This window comes from Pholcus phalangioides, unplaced genomic scaffold, assembly GCF_987345545.1.
Source record: "Pholcus phalangioides strain wild (caught in Gottingen) unplaced genomic scaffold, Ppha-v1.0 ptg000031l_1, whole genome shotgun sequence".
Classification (NCBI taxonomy): Eukaryota; Metazoa; Arthropoda; class Arachnida; order Araneae; family Pholcidae; genus Pholcus; species Pholcus phalangioides.
This window is the reverse complement of record NW_028301621.1, coordinates 4,747,047-4,770,369: the sequence shown is the minus strand read 5'-3', so window position 1 is coordinate 4,770,369 and position 23,323 is coordinate 4,747,047. Positions and strand designations below refer to the sequence as shown.

At 39.7% G+C, this 23,323-nt stretch overlaps 1 protein-coding gene across 3 annotated transcripts in view; it reads left to right on the top strand.

Annotated features, from left to right (window-relative positions):
* Positions 1–23,323, top strand: part of Cad87A (cadherin 87A) — a 672,761-nt gene that overhangs the window by 133,352 nt on the left and 516,086 nt on the right. For all 3 annotated transcript variants that reach the window (XM_089252829.1, XM_089252827.1, XM_089252828.1), the window contains one exon: positions 21,696–21,860. In XM_089252829.1, coding sequence (XP_089108955.1) covers positions 21,696–21,860 — 165 coding nt within the window. The remainder of the gene's footprint in view (positions 1–21,695; positions 21,861–23,323) is intronic.

Genomic DNA, 23,323 nt, shown 5'->3' with positions numbered 1-23,323 from the left:
TGTTTTTGTTGTTTTTTTTTTTGGTCAACAAAGGTTTTTCTCCCTTTCAACTCCATTAGACACCCCTCCCAGAGCGGCGCCCAATATGGCCACACGCTCTACCCTTGTATTGGTGTGGGAGGGGCATGCTCTTAACAATAGTCAAAGGAAGGAGTTTGTACGAGGAGTATTCTGATTTTATATATAACTTCTATGAGATACCTGTTGTAAATATTACTAACTGGAAAAGTGACTGACAGATGGCAGCACGGGCTCCATCTCTAAGAGGGATATTTGTATTTACAAGATAGTCTGTCGTTGTCCAAAGCCGCTTGTAAGTTAATGCAGCTTTGGTCGTTGTCCAGAGAGCGATAGCGCTCGTTTATGTTGTATTACCTTTCGTGTTTTTGTATTCATTAAATTTAGTAATTAACATTTTTAAGTGATTATTTAACATTGGCGACGAGTCGGGATGTTTTTCTCCGTGTTGTAAGTTTTTTTTGCTCTCTCTCGTCCAGTGATTTGCCGAACTGCTTAGGTTTCTCTTCTCATGATGAGTTTCGGCAACGTGACTAGTTTCGATCCGGCGCTGGAGTTATGGACTCAATATACAGAACGTTTACAGCAATTTTTCATAGCGAACAATGTCAAAAACAATGATCGGAAATGCTCGATATTCCTGACAGTCATCGGTGCGTTGACGTACAGACTGTTGCGGAACTTAATTTCTCCGGATTCGCCGACATCGAAGACGTTGAATGAACTGATTGAAGCATTGAATCAGCATTTCGATCCAGTACCATTCGAGATCGTCGAAAGATTCAAGTTCAACAGTCGCATGAGACGAGCGGGTGAGTCGGTTTCCATTTACATTGCCGAATTGCGACGTCTAGCAGAATTTTGCAATTTTGGCACAACGTTGGACATCATGCTCCGCGACCGTATCGTTTGCGGCATACAAGATGAGTCAATCCAGCGTAGGTTGCTGTCCGAGGTTAATTTAACGCTCGCTCGCGCAACGGAAATAGCAGTTTCGATGGAAGCTGCGGACAGAGATGCAGTGGACTTGCGTAAACCAGCGATGGAAAATGTTCACAAAATTCAGGCACGAAGGCCTCCCAGAAAGAAACCAGACAATGGATCCGAGGTTTCATCATCGATTCGTGTACAGAAACCAACGAGCGAAGCAACCAGAGTTTCGAAATCGAAACGTGTTTCAACGGAGAGCAAAAGCTGTTATCGTTGTGGGGATCCACGACATTTGTCTAATGCCTGCTGGTTCAAAAATTCAACTTGCTTCAGTTGCAAGAAAATCGGGCATCTCGTGCGGGTATGCCGCTCAAAATCGAAAAATAATACCCCGGAAGTTAACAAGTTGCAAGCGGAGTCATCGAGAGAGGGACTGTGTTCTACTGAGGTCATCAGAAATTACAGTTTGCTTCATCTCAATCTTGTGGGACAGGCTCCACCACCGTTACGGTGTGTTGCTTTATTGAAGGGAAAGAAATCACCATGGACGTCGATTCGGGAGCACTGTTTTCATTAATTCCTGCGGCAGTGTACCGTAAGTACAAGAACATTGTTCCGAAGCTAGAAAAAACTGAAATTCAACTCCAGTCATTTACAAAGCATCCAATCAAGATGTTGGGGGTGATGCAAGTGAAGGTCTCCGTGGATCAATCGAACATTGTGAAGCTACCTCTACTAGTGATACAGGACGGTTCAGTAAGCCTTGCGGGTCGAAATTTGATCGGGCCTTTGGGTCTATCGTCTTTTCTTGCACAGCCAGCTGGAAGTGTAAACCAAGTCAAGTCACTAGCACTAAGTAACTAGCACATTGCAAATGTTGCAGCGGAAACACAGTGACATGTTTTCTCCTGGACTGGGTCATATCAAGGGAGTGGAAGTTCACCTGAAGGTACGTTCTGATCTTTCTCCCAAGTTTTTCAAAGTGAGACCAGTGCCATACGCATTAAAAGAAAAAGTGGAAAAAGAACTGGATCGTTTGGTTCAAATCGGCATCATAGAACCAGTAAAGTCAGCAGAGTGGGCTGCTCCAGTTGTTCCGGTATTGAAAAAGGATGGTTCGATCCGATTGTGTGGAGATTTCAAAATCACAGTAAATGCAGCCACAGACTTGGAACAGTATCCCTTGCCAAATATTGAAGATTTATTTGCTGAATTGTCGGGAGGTGAAAGTTTCTCAAAACTGGATTTACAAGGTGCTTATTGCCAGCTGGAGTTAGATGAGGAATCCAGAAAACTAGTGGTAATCAATACCCATAAAGGTCTCTTTCGCTACAATAGGTTGCCATTTGGAGTTGCTTCGGCACCTGTAATTTTTCAGTGTGAAATGTAGAAAATAATTCAAAACCAGGCTGGAGCATCTGTTTACCTGGATGATCTTTTGGTGACAGGCACTACAAGGGCAGAACATTTGTTGCATCTAGATCAAGTTCTGACCAGATTGAAAGACGCTGGAGCAAAGTTGCATCCTGCAAAATGTCAATTTCTCCAATCATCTGTGGAGTATTTAGGCCATCGTGTGGATAAAGAAGGCTTGCATCCAGTTGCATCTAAGATGGAGGCAATTGAGAAAGCTCTGTCTCCTAAAGATGTGAATGAGCTTAGATCCTTCGTTGGATTGATCACCTACTATTCCAAGTTCTTGCCAAACATGGCAACTAGGTTAGCACCGCTTTACAAGCTCTTACAGCGACAGCAATCATGGACGTGGATCAGCCTGGAGGAGAAGGCTTTCCAAAGTGCTAAAGGTGTGTTACAAAGTTCATCTGTTCTTGTGCACTTCGATGAGAATAAGCCAGTTATCTTAGCATGTGATGCTAGCCCTTATGGACTGGGTGCTGTGTTGTCTCATCAGACAAAAGAAGGAGAAAGGCCTATTGCTTTTGCTTCTAGATCTTTGTGTAAGGCTGAAAAGAACTATAGTCAAATTGAGCAAGAAACATTGGCTCTAGTCTTCGGAGTGATGCGCTTCAGAAAGTATTTGTTGGGTCGGCAATTCACACTGGTGACAGATCATCGACCCCTGCTCAGTTTGTTGTCAGTAACAAAGCCAGTTCCTGCAGTGGCAGCTGCACGTATCCAACGCTGAGCACTCATTTTGTCGGCATACTCATACAAAATACAGTACAGGAAAGGTTCGCAACTTGGTCATGCAGATGCATTCAGCCGTCTACCTATGGATATCAAGGTTAATGAAGAACCTGTGCCAACGGATGTGGTATTGCTATTGAGACAGTTTGATGACAGTCCGTTAACTTCTCACCGAATTGCTGCTGCTATAGATGAAAATCCTATTCTGGTGAAAGTCAAATACATCCATCATGGCTGGCCAAAGACTGTCAGAGAAGAGTTACATTCATTTTGGCTCAGCCGACATGAACTCTCCGTAGACCGAGATGTGGTATTGCGTGGAACTAGAGTTTTTATACCTCTGCGCTTCAGGCAATTCATCTTGGATGAACTTCATGGTAGCCACCAAGGAATGTCAGCGGTCATAGCTATGTCACGTTCAAGTGTGTGGTGGCCAAGAATTGATAATGACATAGAGTCTCTTGTTCGCTCGTGTGTGTCATGTCAAGAAAATTCATCCACGCCTCCTGCCAAGCATGTTCCTTGGCCAGTGACCACGGTTCCATGGGACAGGATACATACTGATCATGCTGGTCCATTGGAAGGCCATACACTTCTCATTGTCATAGATGCAGCTTCGAAGTGGGTAGAAGCGATTACTGTGCCCTCAACTTCTTCAGCTGCTACTGTTTCTGTATTGCACAACTTGTTTTCTCGTTTTGGGCTTCTAAAAAGTATAGTGTCTGACAATGGACCGTCATTCACTAGTGAAGAATTTTCTTCGTTTTTACATAGTTGTGGTATTGTACATATTCGAACAGCTCCCTACCATCCAAACTCAAATGGATTGGCTGAACGAGCGGTAAGAACTGTCAAGGCTGGGTTAGCAAAGAATAAGTTTGGTTCTTTCAAAGAAAGGTTGGAAAGAGTACTCTTCGACTTACGCAGAACGCCTCTTGCTTCTTCAGGTGTTGCTCCGGCGATGACTATGTATGGAAGGTAGTTGAGATCTCGTTTGGACTTGATTCGACCAGAGGAAAGCTATATTCCAGTTCCAGATGATTCTAGTCCTGCAAAAAGTTTTCATCCTGGAGATGAGGTGTGGGCCAGGAACTTCGGCAGAGGACCACGTTGGATTAAAGGAACTGTTGTTGGTACTACGGGTAGATCCATGGTGCGTCTTGAAACACATTCGGGTTCTTTCTTCAGGCACGCGGATCAGCTACACCGTGGTGAAGCCGAAGCCATGCCATCACCAGATGTCACAAGACAAGGAGGCAGTAAAGAAGACAGCGTCAATACAACTTCTGTCGGTGTTTCTTCAGCTACAGAGCATGCAGATGCAGAGAGTGGGTTGAAGAAGAACGAAGACAACCGATGTGCAAAGGTGAAACTGCCAGCACCAGTTCGAAGATCTTCAAGAGTCAGACATCCTCCAAAGCGGTTGGTTAACTGTTTTTCTTTAGGGAGGAAGGAATGTTGTAAATATTACTAACTGAAAAAGTGACTGACAGATGGCAGCACGGGATCCATCTCTAAGAGGAATATTTGTATTTACAAGATAGTCAGTCGTTGTCATTAAATGTAGTAATTAGCAGTTTCAAGTGATTATTTAACAATACCTATTCTATATAAATGTCCTACCTTTCCAAAACATGTTGTCTGAGAGAATGAAATGTTTGCACACTCTTCTTGTTTTTCGCACTTCTTGTGCATTGCTAGGATGTTGCTTAACATTGTATCACCAACAGAACTATCAATTATGTGTGATGAATGGGTTGCACTACAATACAAAGAATTACAAGAAGTGGAATCAGTTCAGAGAATAGATAAATACATATTGGACAGACGTATTCTAACTTTGTAACATTGAAAGCAGCCCAAAGTTCAAAATTTTTCCAGTTTTGGTGAAGGCTTTTTTTATCTTTAGCACATGGTAACACAGACAGTGAAAAAGAGTTCAGTATTAACAAAAGTTTGTTTGAACAGTTAAAAAGCTGTTCATCCAATGCTTTAATGGAATAACACAAAATCTTATGTTCAAGGGCATGAAAAATTTGAAAAAATTGTCATTGAACTGCTGAACTTCTGAAAGTGACTCATGATTCGTATAGAAAATATTGCAACAGGCTTCAGGCTTAGAAAACAGCAGGACTATTGATATGCTATTATGTTGAGAAATTGTTTAAGTAAATAAGGTATTTATATTTTTCCCGTTTTTTGCATTTCGCTTTTAAATTTAGTCATTTCTTCATATTCTGTGAGAAGCTAACCTTTTTCACGGAAACCGTTATTATATTCTGCATGCACGTTTTTTTGCTATATCAGGATGAATAAGATTTTGGTGTTTAAGCAGCAGAAATTCTTGCTGCCTAGGTTTTCAGTATGCATGGTTTTTAATTTAAAAAGAGTCTAATAATTTTTATTCATCATTTCAGTAATGCATGTTTTAGTATTGACAGATAAGATACTTCAGAAGAAATGTAAATGGACTTTAATTTGTGAAGGAAATTTTTATTTAGAATTATTCGTTCAACCATTTCTGGCAAAACTTTTGGCATTTCACAGAAAAATTACTTTATGTTGCAGATATAGTTAGTTTTCAGTTCTGCTCCTTTTTCAAAGTTTCTGCTCCAAAAATAAAAATTTGCTACTCCAAAATACATGAGAGGTGCTTGTATCCCTGCAATGAGAAGCGTTGATGCAGTCCAAACAATTTTGAACCATTACTTAGTCTAAAAACAAAAATTATTTCATGAACCACTGTGCAAGCATCTGAAAATCAATAGCATAGCTTTAATTTTTTTTTCTACAGTGAATGTACCAAACACACAATTTTTTTTAAATTTTGATTTTTTTTTCCTCATCTAATCAGACCTTACTCATGTTTTTCAGTGTTGATGTGCCGCAGCAAATTTAGTATCAAATAGTTTTCAAAACAATATTGTTTCATGTGTACTGAATACTTTCTCACCATATTCATGGGTGCCGGAACCTAAGGGCTGAGGCATTTGAACCCCCCCCCCCCCCAATGAATGTTGTGAGAGGGCTGAGCCCTCCAAATAATTTCTGAAAAAATGCAATACACCCTTTTCCTTACCCGCGTATGCGCTTGAGTCCCAGATATTGGACAACCAGCAACTTCCAGCCCCCCCGCAATGTTTTCTTCATGTCGGTGCCTCTGACCATATTCAGAAATTAATTGCTTCAGTTTCTGTGAAGTCCTTCACTTCACTCTTTAGGCATGTTGAAAATTTTATTTCACCATATAATACATGAATCATTTACAATCAATACAAAAATTATTTGCAGTTACTGTAAGGGTAACTTCCAAATAATTCGAAAATATTGAGGCCTTGTGGCCCTTTTATCTGGACCTGCTCGAACTTGATCAGATGTAGTGATGGTAATCTGATGGAGTTAAAATTTTCCTTATTTCTGTTTTGAGTGTTTTGTCCCACAAATTCAGAATTGATGTGCTGCCACCTATGGGTAAAATCTCTAGTCAAGTATTTAGCTTCAGAAAGCATTGCACAAAATTAAAAAAGAAAAATAATTCCTTTCATTTCATAAAAGTTCTCAATTTCCCACAAACACTAAAAAGTTTCCTCCCCATAAATCAATTTTAGGCAATGTTTCCTGCAAGTTAATATCAACTATTCAGATGATTAATCTATTTGCAGCCAAACACACTAGACTCGTTGAAGGGCTAGTATTTTTATGCTCTAAAAATTCAATGCCATCAGTGATTGGTCAAAAAACACAAATTTTGTGAATTTCAGGATTTTTCTCCAATCAGCAATGACATATCATTTGTAGTGCATAAAAATCCTAGCCTTAGGAGCTCCTATCTGGTCAGAGAGGAAAAACCAGTCTGAAGCAGAAATGTAATTGCGGGAAAAATTTACAATTTATATAAAATTATGAAATACGCAAAACATACCTTAAAATTTTGGAAATATACTCTATCACGTAAAAATAGTGAAATATGTAAAAAAATAAAAAAAATATGCAAAGACAGAGAAATCCGAACCCTAGTCATCACGAATATGAAAATCAATGTTTTTCTGCCGCAAGTTGATCCAGCAGTGTTCCACCATCATAAAGATATTTCAGAAAACTCAGTTTTCTGGAGATCAGTAAGGCACTTATTGCTTGGCTGAGTATTGATTAAAAAAGAAAAGACACAGCCTTGGGGGTATTGTGTGAAAAAAAAGTGCAGCTGCATATACAACTTTCACCAGTGAATGGAAAGAGAAGAGCTAAAATCATTGATTATTGAAACTACCATCAAATGTTATGATGAAGCCAAAACAATGATTTTTTTTTTTGTAAATCATCTAATAATTGTTAGTGACCAACTAATTTTTCATTATATTTCCCACATTTTTTACATTTTGTCTCTGTCATTTACAAACTTTTTTTCCATGAACTAATTATAAGGTCTGTATGAGTTCATGAAAACGAGCATCGATTGCATGGCCAAATATACCAGAAACCATATACATATACACTGAAGAGCCAAAAAAACTGGTACACCTGCCTAATATCGTGTTGGGCCCCCGCGAGCCCGCAGAAGTGCCGCAACACGATGTGGCATGGACTTGACTAATGTCTGAAGTAGTGCTGGAGGTAATTGACACCATGAATCATGCAGGGCTGTCCATAAATCTGTAGCTAGAGCTCTTCTGCTCGACGATTTTCTAGAGAGTGAGGATATTCGCCGGATGGATTGGCCAGTCAGATCTCCAGACCTTAACCCTATAGAGCATGTCTGGGATGCTCTGGGGAGGGCACTTGCAACTCGCAACCCCTCTCCGGGAACCATCCAGGGAATGAAAACAGCGTTGCTGAACGAGAGGGACCAATTGCCACAGGAAATGATAAACTGCCTTATTTGAAGTATGAAATTATGCTGCAAGACCTGTATATCTGTAAGAGGGGACCATACCCTTTATTAACCCATCTATTAACCAATTTTTTTGTTTATTCTGCAACCACTGTTTCATACCTTCCGACTCCAACGAGTGATCATGCGTGTGTATTACAATTATTGAATGGTTATTTGTTTTGTATTGTATCAATGTATGTGCATATCAAATTTCATTAAAATCGTTACAGTTCAATCGTTACATCTTCTAGAGATAATTGACCAAGTCTGCAAATTTTCTTAATTTCTTACACCAGTGTACATCATTGCTATTATGCTATATACATTATATGCTATTAAATCATATAAATACAAAATATTATATATATATACATCATGGTGAAAGTGATAATCCGGTAATTAGTTGTAAATGCCAGTTATCATTAATTTTTGATAATAACTGGCTGCAAATAATTAAACACAAGTTTTTACATTCTATCACCATGCGTAAATTAGAAATTGATTCTCAAGCATTTTATGTTATCAACAAAAAAACAAAAAAACTACAGCATTAGGTATGATATAATGGGTAGATAATATATGATGCCAAATAAATTGCTAGTGAACTATATAGTGCCGAATTATCATAAGCATGGACTTGCATCTGGTCCATGAGTCCGAGCCCACTCAATACAGTGGAACTTTGGTTAACAAGCTTAATTCGTTTCTCCAACGTGCTTGTTATACGAATAGCTCGTTATTCGAATCAAACTTCTCCATAGGAAATAAATGAGAACTCTGATAATTTGTTTCACAATTCACATAAAAATGGCATTCAATCAATAAGTAAACACAATAATATATATAATACAATAAAAGGCACATAATATAAATAATACCATAAATAAACATCAGTACGCTAATGTTCACAAATTAACTTACTCTAAACGATGAGAGAGGGAAATGACTATCATTTATAGGACAATTTAAGACTCGCTGTTTGCAAACTTATTCTGTTTTTGCATGTTTTTCAAAAAGAACCTTATCCAATGACACTTGATTTTGCCTAATTTTTTTTGGATTTCTGGGAAATGGGAAATTGCAGTGCTCATTAGATACATTCATTGCTCGCACACTGCTACAGTTCATTTGGGTGGTTCTTTTCTACAGAGTTTTGCACAGATATTCTCACATTCTACACATCTTTCTAATTTCATTTTATGTGATGGACATTTTTCACCATTAGTTCTTGAATGCCATTTTCATGCACATCCAGTTCATGGTCTTCCCTCAAGCACACAATCTCTTCGACAAGTAGTAGCTCTTTTTCATGAGTTAGACCCCCTCAAAGTCACAAATACAAATATAAGACCGCAAGAGGTAAAATGTCCTATGAGGCGGCTGAGGAAAAAGATGCCCACATTCAATAATGCAATCAGCCCACAGTTTCTCCAAGCAGAATTTAAAAAATATCTTCAAGAGCATGTCTACAATGCGACATCTAGTTTTGTGTCGTAAAAGTATTCACCACACGTGTTAATTTTTCAAATGAGGCATGCTAATCGGAGACTTCGGGAGAGAATATTTACCCAAAATTCCATAAATTGTGTGCAGGCAAAAGCAAAAACCGCCATCTCAGTCTCGATGATGTAAAAATAAATAAAGCGTGATATTTTCACTCATAATGCGAATCATCGCTTGTTAACCAAAGTTCCACTGTATTTGCCATGATCTCAATAATACCTATAAAAATATTGAGTTTAGCCCACAGCCCCACAATATTTCTAATAACTTCACGAATATGCATATTGTACATATCATTTCTAATTTGATAACACAATAGTGAGTTTTAAATTCTCTTTCGAAACTTTTCTTATCTACAATCCCTCAAGCAAAGACAAGCATAGAAAAAAGGGCAACAGAAGATTACAAGTGAAAAACGGGTTTTTATCTATCTACACAAATTATTCTCAAGGTTACTGTTATCTTAAATTGACATAAATATTTAGCAAGCAAAAAAAGGGTGTTTGTATTTCTTCTGTAGAACTTCCGATGTAGTATTACATCAGTACAAATACAACACCACAACAGGCAAAATGCCCAGCGAGGTGGCTGAGAAAAAGATGCCCATAACACTGGACTGGTTAATATTTTATATTTTTTGTAAAGGGTGGGTGATAACGTCATTCAAAAACTGTCCCTCCTCATCAAACCTGAAACCCTCTACCCCATCAATGCTGACGAAATACTTAAATGACCCCCTTTCCTTTAACAGCAATAACGGAAATATGCAATATGAAAAAAAAAATTTTTTTTTCTTTCATTCCCAGTTCATTTAGTGCATAAACATATTAAAGTTTTCTGAATACTTCTTATATAAAGTAGCAAATTTAAATTTTGATTGTTATGATTATATACCAAAGTGAAGGGATGCTAACCCCCCCCCCCCCCCCAAAAGAAAAATTTTAGCATAAAGGTTGAAAATTAATGTGGGCTTAGTCAATGACGGTGATCTATTTACTATTGATATATTACCTATCTAATACTTTGCAATGCAAGAAGGGCATCAACTTCATTGACCCTTAAAAAAGACTAATGAAATTAGAAGGAATTTTATATACTTTTCACTTATCATGGACGGAGATACAGGGCGGCGTTGCCCCCACCCCCAGCGTCAAAGGTGGAGTCGACTGGTCTAATGTATATATGAATTGACATCATCTTCATGCCCCCCCCCAATAATGGCTGTGCCCCTCCCTCAGACTTTCAAGTCTATCTCTGCCTAAGCTTGTCATACAACTTATATCAATTCATGTTGTTGGGTTTCAAAGATGTGTGCTTTATTAAGAACTTCTTTACAAGCAACTTGCGCGGCAAAAATTTTTTATTCATATTTTTTCCCAACCTTTTTGTCTAATTGAAAGCAAAACAGTTGATTCCAAAGGGGGAAAAAATAGTTTAAAATATTTTACCATTGTTTAGTAAAATAAGATTTTCAGAACTGGCTTCATGAAAGTAAGCTTTCAAATTTTAAATTCTTTAAACTTTTGCTGCTGGCAAAAATTAATTTTGCTGGGGCCATTTTTTTCCATGTTTTTTCCACTATGGCAAAAACTTTCCAATCCTTGACATAGGCATAAACTTGTATCCGGCTTTTGGGCTAACCCCCCCCCCCCCCCATGAATATTTTTGAAGACCCAGCTCAGCCCCCAAAAATTCATGTGAATGATTTCCTCATTTTGCTATGGTGAAAAACAAAAATTTCGCGATTACATCAAAGGCTTATCAGATATTCTTGAGGCCAAAAGTTTTTACGATAAACATTGTTTGGAACAAGAATTGCTATCAAAATGCAAAGTACAGTAGGACCTCGATTATCTGAAGGTGGATTATTCCGAGTTTAAAAATTACAAAACTACAGAAGGTGTGAAAGAGAGCAGAGCATGAAATTATTGCTCGGACAACTGAAATAGTTGGGGTAATATTATTCAGTGATTAGAAGAATGGGAACAGAGTATTATTATTATTGAAGTTATTATTATGATCAGTTGGATCAGTGTTTCCCAAAGTGGGCAATATTGCCCCTTGTGGAGCAATGAGAGAAAAAAATTTCAGAAGGTGGGGATGGAACAAAAAGTTTGGGAAACTGGAGTGTTACCCCCCTCCTTATGTTGAAAGGCACACTGCAGTGAAATAGGAAATTCTTCTTGTCCTCTTGTGATTTTCCAATCTAGTAATCACATGCAAAGAATGTTTGGTGCCTGTACCGATTTTCTAGTCACCATGATGGCTGGAGCCTGGGATTTGTGAAGTTCTGGCATATAAGGACAGGGTTTGTATCAGGGTTGTTTGGTTTAAACCTTGGTTTTTACCAAGTGGTTTTTTTAAAAAAAACCAGTTTGGTTTTTTTCAAAAAATCAAATAAAAGTTGCCTAAATATAATTTTTTTCTTAGAAAAATATCATATTGGTTCATTATTAGCCAAAATGTTTCATTTTTACCACATTTTATATCCTTGGGGTACATTCCGATGGTATATCTTTAAATGACATATGATTTTATGAGCGGTTTTTTTCAAAGTCTCATAAAAGTGGCCAGAATATATATATATTTTTCATATGAACTTTTTTAGTTATTTAAAGTTATATACAAAAGCCAAAATTTCTCATTCTTTTAACATTTTCTACCCTTTGGCTACATTCTGATGCTCTATCTTTAGCAAATTCATGAATAAGGATTGCATCACACATCTAAATGTAGTGGTGTATTATCTCACGGGGTTTCTTTTTCCCTTTACAAAGAAGCAGCTACAGTAGTGACACCCTCATGCTAGGGCCAGGTGGTCCTATAATCCAATAAGGACATCAGCTGTCCTTAAAGGACAAAGACCAGTGTACTAGTAGTTACATTACCTCACATACATTTTCATTTTCTTTCCCATAAGAAGTAGCATGTCCGCTACTGTATATCTCCCAGTCTTAATATTCAATAGTAGTTTTTTTAATACTTTCACACTGTTAAGCCCAGTTAATCAGGGTTATAATAATAACAGATTTATGAAAAATAATCATCTATATACAGGGTGATTATAATTTTAAGTTTTGATTCCATGACTATTCAATAAGAACTACTGGTCAGAATGACTTGAAAATTTGCATGAATATTCCTGAAGCAATGGAAGTTTCTTTCGCAAAAGGAAAAAAAAATGCAAGTAGTGCAAAATGTGCAGGTAGATGATGCTGTACTTGGCCAGCAGTATAATCGATTTTGTGCAACCACATCATTTCGGCACTTCCACAGCATCAGTGTGTGGATAGAACTTCTATCAAGATGCACATTGCAATACCAGCAAAGCAGCTGCTGAAGACCCATTTTGACAGGATGCACCTTAACCCTTTTAACTTCTGGCTGTGGGGAGTACCTCAAAATGGTATAAACAGTGGTCAGATTGCAAAATTTGGTGAATTGCAATGTCCAGCACATCCCCTACATGTTAGAAAATGTAGGAATATTAACATTGGGGGGGGGGGGGGCGTTTGGTTTAATGAAGCTGAATTGCAAGCACATCCACATCATGACAGTGGCATACTCCGATTCTGTTGTTGAACAACAATTTTTGTGCTTTCAACCTCAGGTTGGACAACATATTTAACATTTCTTAAGTAAGTTGTGGTTATTTGTTCAATTACTTCGTTTTTTGTGATGTTTCCATGAATTATGAAATCTTGGAATGCTATAATTAAGGTACCATTTTGCCATGACTGGCTATCGTTTTCATTCTGCGAGCAAATTTCCCACATGTTGGATGATGTCATTAATTTTACATTTTTAAGTATTTTTTCCCCTTTACCAAATAAAATTGCATTTTTTCAGGAATATTCATGTCAATTTTCAAGTCATTTTGGCAATCAATCTTTTTTTACAGTGTTTTGAAATCAGAACCTTAGTTATAATCACCCTGTATATCGTAAATCATTGCTAATTAATCTGCATTATTTATGATTCATTAAATACATTATATTCACCTAATTTTTATTACTTTTTGCAAAATAGCTTCGTAATTAAGTATACTGAAAGTAACTGGAGAAAAACCTTTATATACTATATGATTAATAATTACATTGAAAGAATTTTCAAACACACAGTAATCCATTGAGTTGAGCAAAAAATAATTAAATTGCAAAAGTTGGTTTTTGTTAAAATGTAAGAAATATTTATTGATTAATTAGTATGGGAATAGTGTTAATTACATTAATAACCATTTCATTTTAGTTAATTATTAGAAGTTTGAATGATTTTTCAGAAATTTCATTGTTTTGAATGTTAATACTATTTAAAACAAAAAACCGGTTTAAACCAAAAAAACCTGGTTTAAACCAAAAAAACCCCGGTTTTTTGGTTTTTTTACCAACCCTGTATCTTCCTTGAAAATCCTTGGGAAAAAGTTCATTTTCAAGTCTTTAAAAGTCCTTAAAAAATCGTTGCAGTCCTTGAAAAACGTTATAATCATTTTCAAGTGCTTTTAAGTGCTTGAATTTTTTTTAATGTGAATATCTTTCATCAATTTTTGTCTTGCCCCTCTCTCCCCCCTCCAGCTAACCTGCATCCTGCTGAGATGAGAACGCGGCGGAACAACAGCTGTGAGTTACGGCAGTGTTCTTTAAAGTGTGCGTCGTGGCTCCTATGGGCGTAGCTATTTTGTCAAGGTCAAGGCCGTAACTAGGATTTTTGTCCCCCCCCCCCCCACCATATTAAAATTTGATAATGTTTAAATGGTGTTCGTTGTTTCCACCTGAGATTTGCTGCCCCTTGAAATTTTGCCCCTCCAGTACCAGCCCTGGGCAGGAGCATCACGACGAGCTGGAGATATGATTTGTATGCTTATTTATTCTTTGAAGTGGTTCTTTCATAAGTAAAAATATCTACCAAAACTATTCTGGGGAGTCGCAGATGAACCATGAATTGGGCAAAACTGGGCCGCTGGTTACAAAATGCTGAAAACTGTGGCGACAGCGTCCACCACTGGATGGCGCTGTCCGCCTAATAGGAAAAAGAGCGCGCCTGCGCGATGGTGGAATGGAACTTGGACTTTGCCGCTCAAACGAGACAGTCACGCGGTTCACTCGTTCTTGTAGATTCTGTTTGTTTATTTATGTTTAGTCGTTTAATAAATGTTTTATAATATCTCTGAATCGTAGAGGGAAGTGTTTGTCGTCAATCGCCTTATTCCTTCTGCGACAAGTGGTGACCCGACCGATCTCGAACGCTCTTCTGCTCAATTTCCATTCCGCCCCCACCGTTACCTACTGTCATGGCGACGAATGTGAAACTGCCACCCTTCTGGAGCCGCGAACCTGAACTTTTCTTCAGCAGCGCAGAGGCATTGTTCTTCATTCAGAAGATCGAAGATGATCTCACGAAGTTCCAACTCATCATCAGCGCGCTTGGCCCAGATGAACTGAAGCTTGCGAAACCGCTACTTCAATCCGCGGACGCAACAGAACGCACCTACAAGAACCTCAAGGATACCTTACTTTCCGAATACGGCCAATCGAAGCAAGTCAAAACCAGGCTCCTGCTACAACTCTCTCTCGGAAGTCAACGTCCTACAGCCCTTCTACGAAGCATGCGAGAACTTTCTGAAAATTCACTCGCCGACGATTTCCTGAAATCACTGTTCCTGAACCTACTCCCACCGCACGTGCAGAGTATCTTGTCTATTTCGGAACAGCCTCTCGACGCCTTAGCGAAACAAGCCGACCAAATCCTTGCAATGACTCCGACCAACGCCGAAAGCGCAACTGTCTCATCGGAAACATCAACCGCTCGTGCTATCGCGGAACTCACGGAGAAACTTTCAGTGCTCACCGAAAAAGTCGACAGGATTTCCAGGTCTCAACAACAGCACAATGATGTACCGGTTCGACGCGAGAGCCGATCGCCACCGCGAGATAACGCAGGTATGTGTTACTACCATTCGTGTTTCAAAGAGAAAGCGCGCAAATGTAGGTCACCGTGTTCGTTTTTTCGCGTTTCGTCCAACGCCGCCGCCCACGCGCACAAAAAAAACTTGTGAGCGGGGAGGGAAATGAGGCGCACTCCTCCCTTATTTTCAAACCAGCAAGTCGCCTTTTCGTCCGTAATATCAACGACAACCGGGTGTTTTTGGTCGACACTGGCAGTCAAGTCAGCATTATTCCTCATCCTTCACCCACGTCGCTCAACTCTTCAGCCGAGTTTAGTTTATACGCCGCGAACGGCGTAATCATACCAAACGGTGGTACGCGAGTCGTTTCGCTGAATCTAGGTCTTCGTAGAGACTTCAGCTGGCGTTTCATCTTTGCCAAAACGTCGCACGCCATTATCGGCGCGGATTTCCTGAACCACTACAAACTGACGGTGGATATCGGCAACAATCAGTTGATCGACTCGACGACAGGACTGTCAACGAAAGGTAAGCAAGTAGATATACAAATCTCGCCTGTCTTGTGCGTTTCCGGGAATTCCGAAATTCATTCGCTTCTGAAAAAATTCCCGTCGCTTACCCGGCCGTTCAACCCGAAAGTTGATCCACCTAAACATGATGTCCTTCATTATATCGACACCCAGGAAAATCCCCCAGTGCAATGCAAGTCCAGACGGCTCACTCCTGAACAATATGCGTTCGTCAAAAACGAGCTGGCAACATGGCTCGATCTTGGTATCATTCGACCCAGTAACTCGCAGTATGCGTCACCGATCCATGTTGTGAAAAAGAAAGATAACAACTCTTTTCGTCTCACCTGTGACTATCGCATGCTGAATCGCAACACGACACCGCAACTGTACCCCGTACCGCACATTCAGGACGTAAACAACCAGATAGCCGGCTGCACAATTTTTTCCAAATTGGATATGACTCGGGCTTATTTTCAAATCCCGATATACGGCCCTCATCAACACAAAACTGCAATTGTGTGCCCCTTAGGCAAATACGAATTTACCCGCTTGAACTTTGGGATGCAAGGTGCCGCATCATCGTACCAGATGTTTATGGACACGGTGCTACGTGGTCTACCCTTCACATTCTGCTATCTCGACGACATCTTGGTGTACAGTGCCTCACCCGATGACCACAAACGTCACCTGGAAGACGTTTTCCGACGTCTTGATGCCTACGGTCTCGTGCTCAACGCGAACAAATCAGTTCTGGCTGTCTCTGAATTGACTTTCTTGGGCTATACCATCAACGCTCACGGTCTCAAACCGCTCACCGACAAAGTCGCGATCATCAAAGACTATCCACCGCCTAAAACGTTAAAACAGCTGAAACGTTTCATTGGTATGATCGCATTCTACAAAAGATTCATCCCACTATGTTCTCAAATCATCGATCCGCTCCAACGTTGCCTTAAAGGTAAATACAAGCCAACACGTGCGCTCGAACTCACGAATGACCAGCTGAAAGCTTTCACCGACATCAAGCAAGCGCTCGCCGACGCAACTCTACTTGCTCATCCGCATCCGAACTCTCGACTTTTTCTGCTTACCGATGCCAGTGGTACGCATGCTGGGGCCGCTCTCTGCGAACTTTCTTCATATGTTCCTTCGGCTCATGACAACCACACCAACGCGTCCTCCGGATTCTCGACAGACTGCTCTACACACGACCGGCGGCTGTCCACGCTCGTAGCCAATCGGCAAGGCTCATCTTGGCAGCTCCCAAACACAACCGCCTCAAATAAGGATCCTGTCGACTTACTCGATCGCTTGAAACCCTTAGCTTTCTTCAGTACCTCGTTCAATTCTACTCAGAAATCTAAGAGTACTTACGAACGCGAACTACTGTCTATTTACCTCGCAGTAAAATATTTTCGCCATCAATTACAAGGTCGTCACCTTACCATCGTGACAGAACATAAACCAATTTCCCATGCATTCCACCAGAAGCTCGAATCAGCGTCTCCGATCGTCCAACGACAGTTGTGTTACATCAGCGAGTACACTACCGACATCCGATATCTGCCTGGCATTCTCAACACTCCAGCAGACGCTCTGTCTCGGTTAGAAGCTGACGCACTCCATCTCGACGAAATCGACTACGCTCTTCTGGCCGACGCCCAACAGACCGATCCAGAACTTGCCAAACTTCTCGACTCTAGTTCGACAAACAATCAAAATTCACTAAAAATTCAGCGAACTTTTCTCCCCGAATACAGAATGAACCTCTATGCTGATCATTCGCAAAAAGTCCCGCGAGTATTTGTTCCCCTAGCATTTCGCAAACAAGTGTTTGAAAAATTTCATTCTCTATGCCATCCAGGGGTCAAAGCATCTGTGAAACTTCTCACCGAACGTTTCGTCTGGCCAAACATAAAACGAGACGTCACTAACTTCGCCCGTGCTTGTATCGCCTGCCAACGAACCAAAGTGCACAAACACACCCAATCGCCTCTCCGAGTTTTTCCTGTGCCGTCGGAAAAATTCGCTCATCTGAACATCGACATTGTGGGCAGACTCCCGAATTCCCAAGGTTACGAATATCTTCTAACCGTTATCTGCCGATTCTCAAGATGGATCGAAGCAATCCCAATCCGAGATACGTCCGCAGAGACTTGTGCCCGAGCATTATACTCCAACTGGTTTTCACGATATGGAATTCCGAAGACCATCACGACGGATCAAGGTTCGCAATTCGAATCGCACCTATTCCACAAATTCAACAGCTTGTTCGGAATAAATCACATCCATACGACTGCTTACAACCCCAAAGCAAACGGGCTCATCGAACGCCAACATCGTCAGCTCAAACAAGCACTGAAGGCTAGCATGACAAGTGATTGGGTTGACAGTCTTCCTTCGGCTCTCCTCGGCCTCCGAACATGCTTTCGACCAGACCTCAACGCCACCACTGCCGAAATGGTCTTCGGTCAAACGCTGAGATTGCCTGGAGAGATTTTCGTCGAACAACATGTTCCGGAGCCAGCAATCACCTATCTCGACAAATTGAAACGCACCATGGACACACTCAAGCCGATCCCGACTTCGAGACATAGCATCACACGTAATGTCTACGTTCCACAAGCCTTGACGACCTGTACACACATTTTCGTTCGCACCGACGCAGTCCGCCGCCCTCTACAACCGACCTACGAAGGTCCCTTCGAAGTGCTGTCGCGATCCGGAAAATTTTTCCGTGTACGTGTCAAGAACAGGGAATCCGTCATCTCGATCGACCGAATCAAACCGGCCTATCTCCTCAACGACCAGTACCTGAACGGGCCAGACATCGAAGTTCCATCAACACCAGAACAGCAGATGACAACGACTATTCCAACCCCCCGACATGTGTCATTTGCGCCCACTACGACTCAACGTACCCGGTCTGGCAGAATAGTCCGAGCTCCGGATAGACTAAATTACTCAACGATGTGACTCCGTCACTTAGAGGAGGGGTACTGTGGCGACAGCGTCCACCACTGGATGGCGCTGTCCGCCTAATAGGAAAAAGAGCGCGCCTGCGCGATGGTGGAATGGAACTTGGACTTTGCCGCTCAAACGAGACAGTCACGCGGTTCACTCGTTCTTGTAGATTCTGTTTGTTTATTTATGTTTAGTCGTTTAATAAATGTTTTATAATATCTCTGAATCGTAGAGGGAAGTGTTTGTCGTCAATCGCCTTATTCCTTCTGCGACAAAACCACTGAGTTATGGGACAATGTTCAAAACAAAATATATGATCACGCATACCTGAGGTATTTCTCAACTTCGAAAGGTGTGGCCTAAAATTTGACAGAAAACATTGCACTTAAGGTTTTGCTGCAAAATTATTTCAAACTGTTAAATTTATGAATGACAGTTGCAGTTACAATACACACAGGGCCACAACTAGATGCTTGATCTGCCGGGGCAAGCAGGCATTTTGTTGCCCCTTTGTAATGTTGAAAGAGCAGCCTCTAGTGCAGCGGAAGCAGACCCACTACTCCCTACTAGTTGCGGCCTGCTAAAATTTTCTACATTTTTCTTAACTCTTCCAGATTGTTCTGCATTAGCACTAAGTGTTCTGTGCGTTTGTCGCAGATTTCGGCATAGTCTTCTTTGGGGTAAGAAACATTAGAATTTAGTATCGTTGTAAATAATCGTCAAAAATTTATTTTATATTAGTAATATACTAGGGAAACAATGCAACTATACCCAAAATGAGAAGTGACTAACAGCTAAATGCGTTTCCGAACTGTATAAAATTCCTTCTTCCATAGCAAAGAAAAATTAGAAGATAAATATTTAGGATAAACATCATTTCGACTGTCTTGAACAGCGAGCAACTCCCGCTATAAGGGGTATTTACCTTTTACATTGTTTCCCTAGAACAGCGGTTCTCCACTGTTGCTCAATGATGTGCACAATGAGTGCACTTACCAGAGGCTCCGCGACCGCTCGAGGGAAATTAAAATAAAACAGTAAATTTGAAAAAAAAATTTAATTTTTTAATAATAAAAATAAATCTAACTTTGATGAATAAATAAAAAATGGGCCTACGGGGATCCGCCATAGAAATCATATACCAGAAAAAAGGCTCCACGAGTCAAAAAAGGTTGAGAACTGCTGCTCTAGTATATTGTCTCACCCAAAAGGTGTTTCATTTCTATTTACTGTAGTATTTCGAAAGAATTCATTGCAGGGTTTAAGCTCGGTCGCATTTTTCGCAAAATGCAAAAGGAAATCGTAGAATGCGAAAGTTGAAGTAGCACTTTCACAAAAATGCTTACAGGAGGTATGAAATGAGTAAGACATCCAGCTGTCAATCATTACATGGCATTGTAGCATTTTGCTAAAGCTTCCCCCCCCCCTAATTTTCATCCAGCTTATTCAAGGAATTTTTTATCCAGCTTAAACCCTGATTCATAGTTATAATATTGTAACATCTATATATGGGGATACGGGGTGTCCTGTAAGTGCTAATACGGCCTTTATCTCATGAACCGTCCATCATAGAGATAATTCTAATTCGAAAATGCTCGAAAGGTGTTCAAAAATTATCCGGTTTTGAGTTAAAATAGTGTTACAAAATAAAAAAATTAAATTTTTATATTATCCCCCTGTCCTTTAACTTCCAATTAGAAAGTTGTTTTCCTGTCTCTCTTGATGCCAAAAAAAATTCCATGTTTTCTAAATGCAATATTCACAGAGACATTTGAAAAACGGAAGAAACTTTGGGATAGATCAGCGCTAAATGTGGAAAAACCATTTTACCTGCATTTAACTTTGTTCTTTCTGAAAAAACTGATCTTTTTCAATAGAGATTTTTATATTTATACGAAGCTTTTCTTGCTAAATGCTTTATTGACCTTTTTTCTTGGATATAGAAACCGAATAACAAAACATGATTTTTGTTTAAGCTTTTAAATAATGCATTTTTTTTAATTTTAAATCTTTATCAAAACATGTTAAAAACTGATCAAAAACATCATAAGAGTGTTTGAGATTTAAAAAACAGTAATGTTACGTCAATCTCAGCTCTGTTTTTTGGGTAATTTTTTCCTTGATTTTAATTTTATGAAATACGATTTTAAATGACAGTTTTTAACTTTTGATTTCGATTTCCGTAGGGAAATTTTTACGGAAGTGGAGAGTAAGGGGTCATTTTCAATTAAGTTTCAGTTATACGATTTTTACGTTTATACGACGCTTTGACCCGCTGTTTCAGTGGTGTGATTGAAACCTTGTTTATACGCCACATCGTATAAATGAGGTTTTGTTGTATGGGACCTGAGCCCCAACATTTGCAATAACTTTACACCTATGACCCTGGCTATAGTCTACGTAAACATAATAGACCTAGTAATATATGACAATTATTTATGTAATTATTATATCAGTGACCAAAAATTTTTGGGGAACGAAATCATATGATAAATGGGTTTATATCTTTGTTTTTTCTCGAATTCCTGTAATCTAATTAGGATTGGGTACATAGATTTATTTATGTATTTCTATGTAGATGGTGTTATTGCATTGGCATCATACTCTATTAGAAAGCATACTGTTTGCAAGTAAGGGCAGTTTTAAGATGTTATTTTGATGGGTATTTTTGGGTTGGGCAAAATCAGACCCACCCTGTTTGCTACATCGCATGCTTTCTCTCATAAAAGCTTTTACCAAAAACGTGAAAAAAATAATATACTAGCCTACTATATTTTACGTTATTGAGAGATATTTTTGTAAAAAAAATGTTTTGTTGATATAATTTGAATTTTTTCCCCGTGTTTAGGTTGTAGCTAAAGAGGCATTCACAAATCCTCAACTGTCAGCCACAGGCACTGTAACTGTCAGTATAACAGATATAAATGATAATATGCCACAATTCTCAAAATCTCAATATAAAGTAACTGTATTGGAAACAGCACCAGGAGGCACTATTGTTGAAACTATAACTGTAAGTATGAATATTTTATGCTCATTGGAAAAAAATTTAAATATTTCGAAAGAGTTTTTCTTGTACAGTAGAACAAGATACCTGTTTTTTTTTTGTTTTTTTTTTCCATTTTACCTTTATGATTTACTCTTAGATTTCTGAAAAAACAGTGTCCTGTCCAGTTTTACTTGGTTTCCGTGTATCGTAAGCAATGCAATTTTTATTTGCTAAAAAAATAAATATTTGCTAAGGCATTATATTGAAACAACGTAGCAAACATTGTGCTATAAATAGATTTTGTATTCTTTATAATTCAAGTTTTCACATATTGACTTATTTTTCACATAATTTTATGTATGACTTTCAAATACTGTCTCTTGGGAGTTGGGTAGTCTGCCCATAATCATCATGTTTCTGACCCACGGTTCTTGAATCAGAGCTGAAAGTGATTTTGGTTACGAAAGGAAGCTGCAAGATTATAGGATGCAGCTTTGCTATGTTGTAAATTTATCTGCCTAAATAACATTGGCAAGGTATATTATTAAAAATGTTCTTACCAGTGGATAATTGAATACCACTCTGTGTATGGTTTAACCATGGAGGTTAACGAATAATCCTAGGATGGATCAGAGTCTGACCCAGTGTCTTGCTCCAGGTCCAACTCCACTTCCATCACTGGGTCATCTTTCTTTTCGTCTAGGGTTCTGGAGGCAGCCCCCGCTTCATTAGCAGGTTCTGTTCGTTCTTCTGCCTGAGGCTTGGTTGGCTTCTCAGGCTGTTGAGTTGACATAGTGGTTGCCTTTTGCTGTCAGGATGGTTCCCTGAATGTGACAGCGCTCAAGCCTCAATGCACAGTGAAAAGATCTGGTGGCAAGCCGCTCCACCCTGATCATCAGTGTATTACCCCATTTCCCGGGATGACAGCCCACAGATGAAGCTCACCACACCAGGCACCAGCCCCAAAGCAGAATATGCTGAAATGTGGGACGTACGTCACAGAACAACCAGTGCTGTTGCAGAACAATCTGGAAGAATTTTAAGAAACATGTAGAAAAACTCTATTATGTAGATGCATATTTTTACCGCAAAACATTTTAAGTCAGCTGAGGGATCGTTGCTGAACAATGCAAAACATTCTGCTTTGGGGGACACCAGATCTTCATCACATTTGCTTAAGAGTTTTAGAGATTTGTTAAGACCCCTCTGTGTGTGTATGTCTCCAGGGATCCAAACAAAGAACCTTTTCATTGGGGGGTCTGTCACCCAGTGCCGTCTTAAGGCATGGGCCCACCCAGCACGGCCTGGGGGCCTCAAGCGAAGAGGGGGGCCTCACAAAAATTAAATCTGGTTGAAATTTTCGAGAATTCGTTCCATAGGGCCTCAGAAAAATCAATTGACCCAGGGCCCCATGATACTCTTAAGACGGCCTTGCTGTCACCAGGTCCTAGGGCAAGATACCTGGGTGATCATCGTTTGGTGGAGGC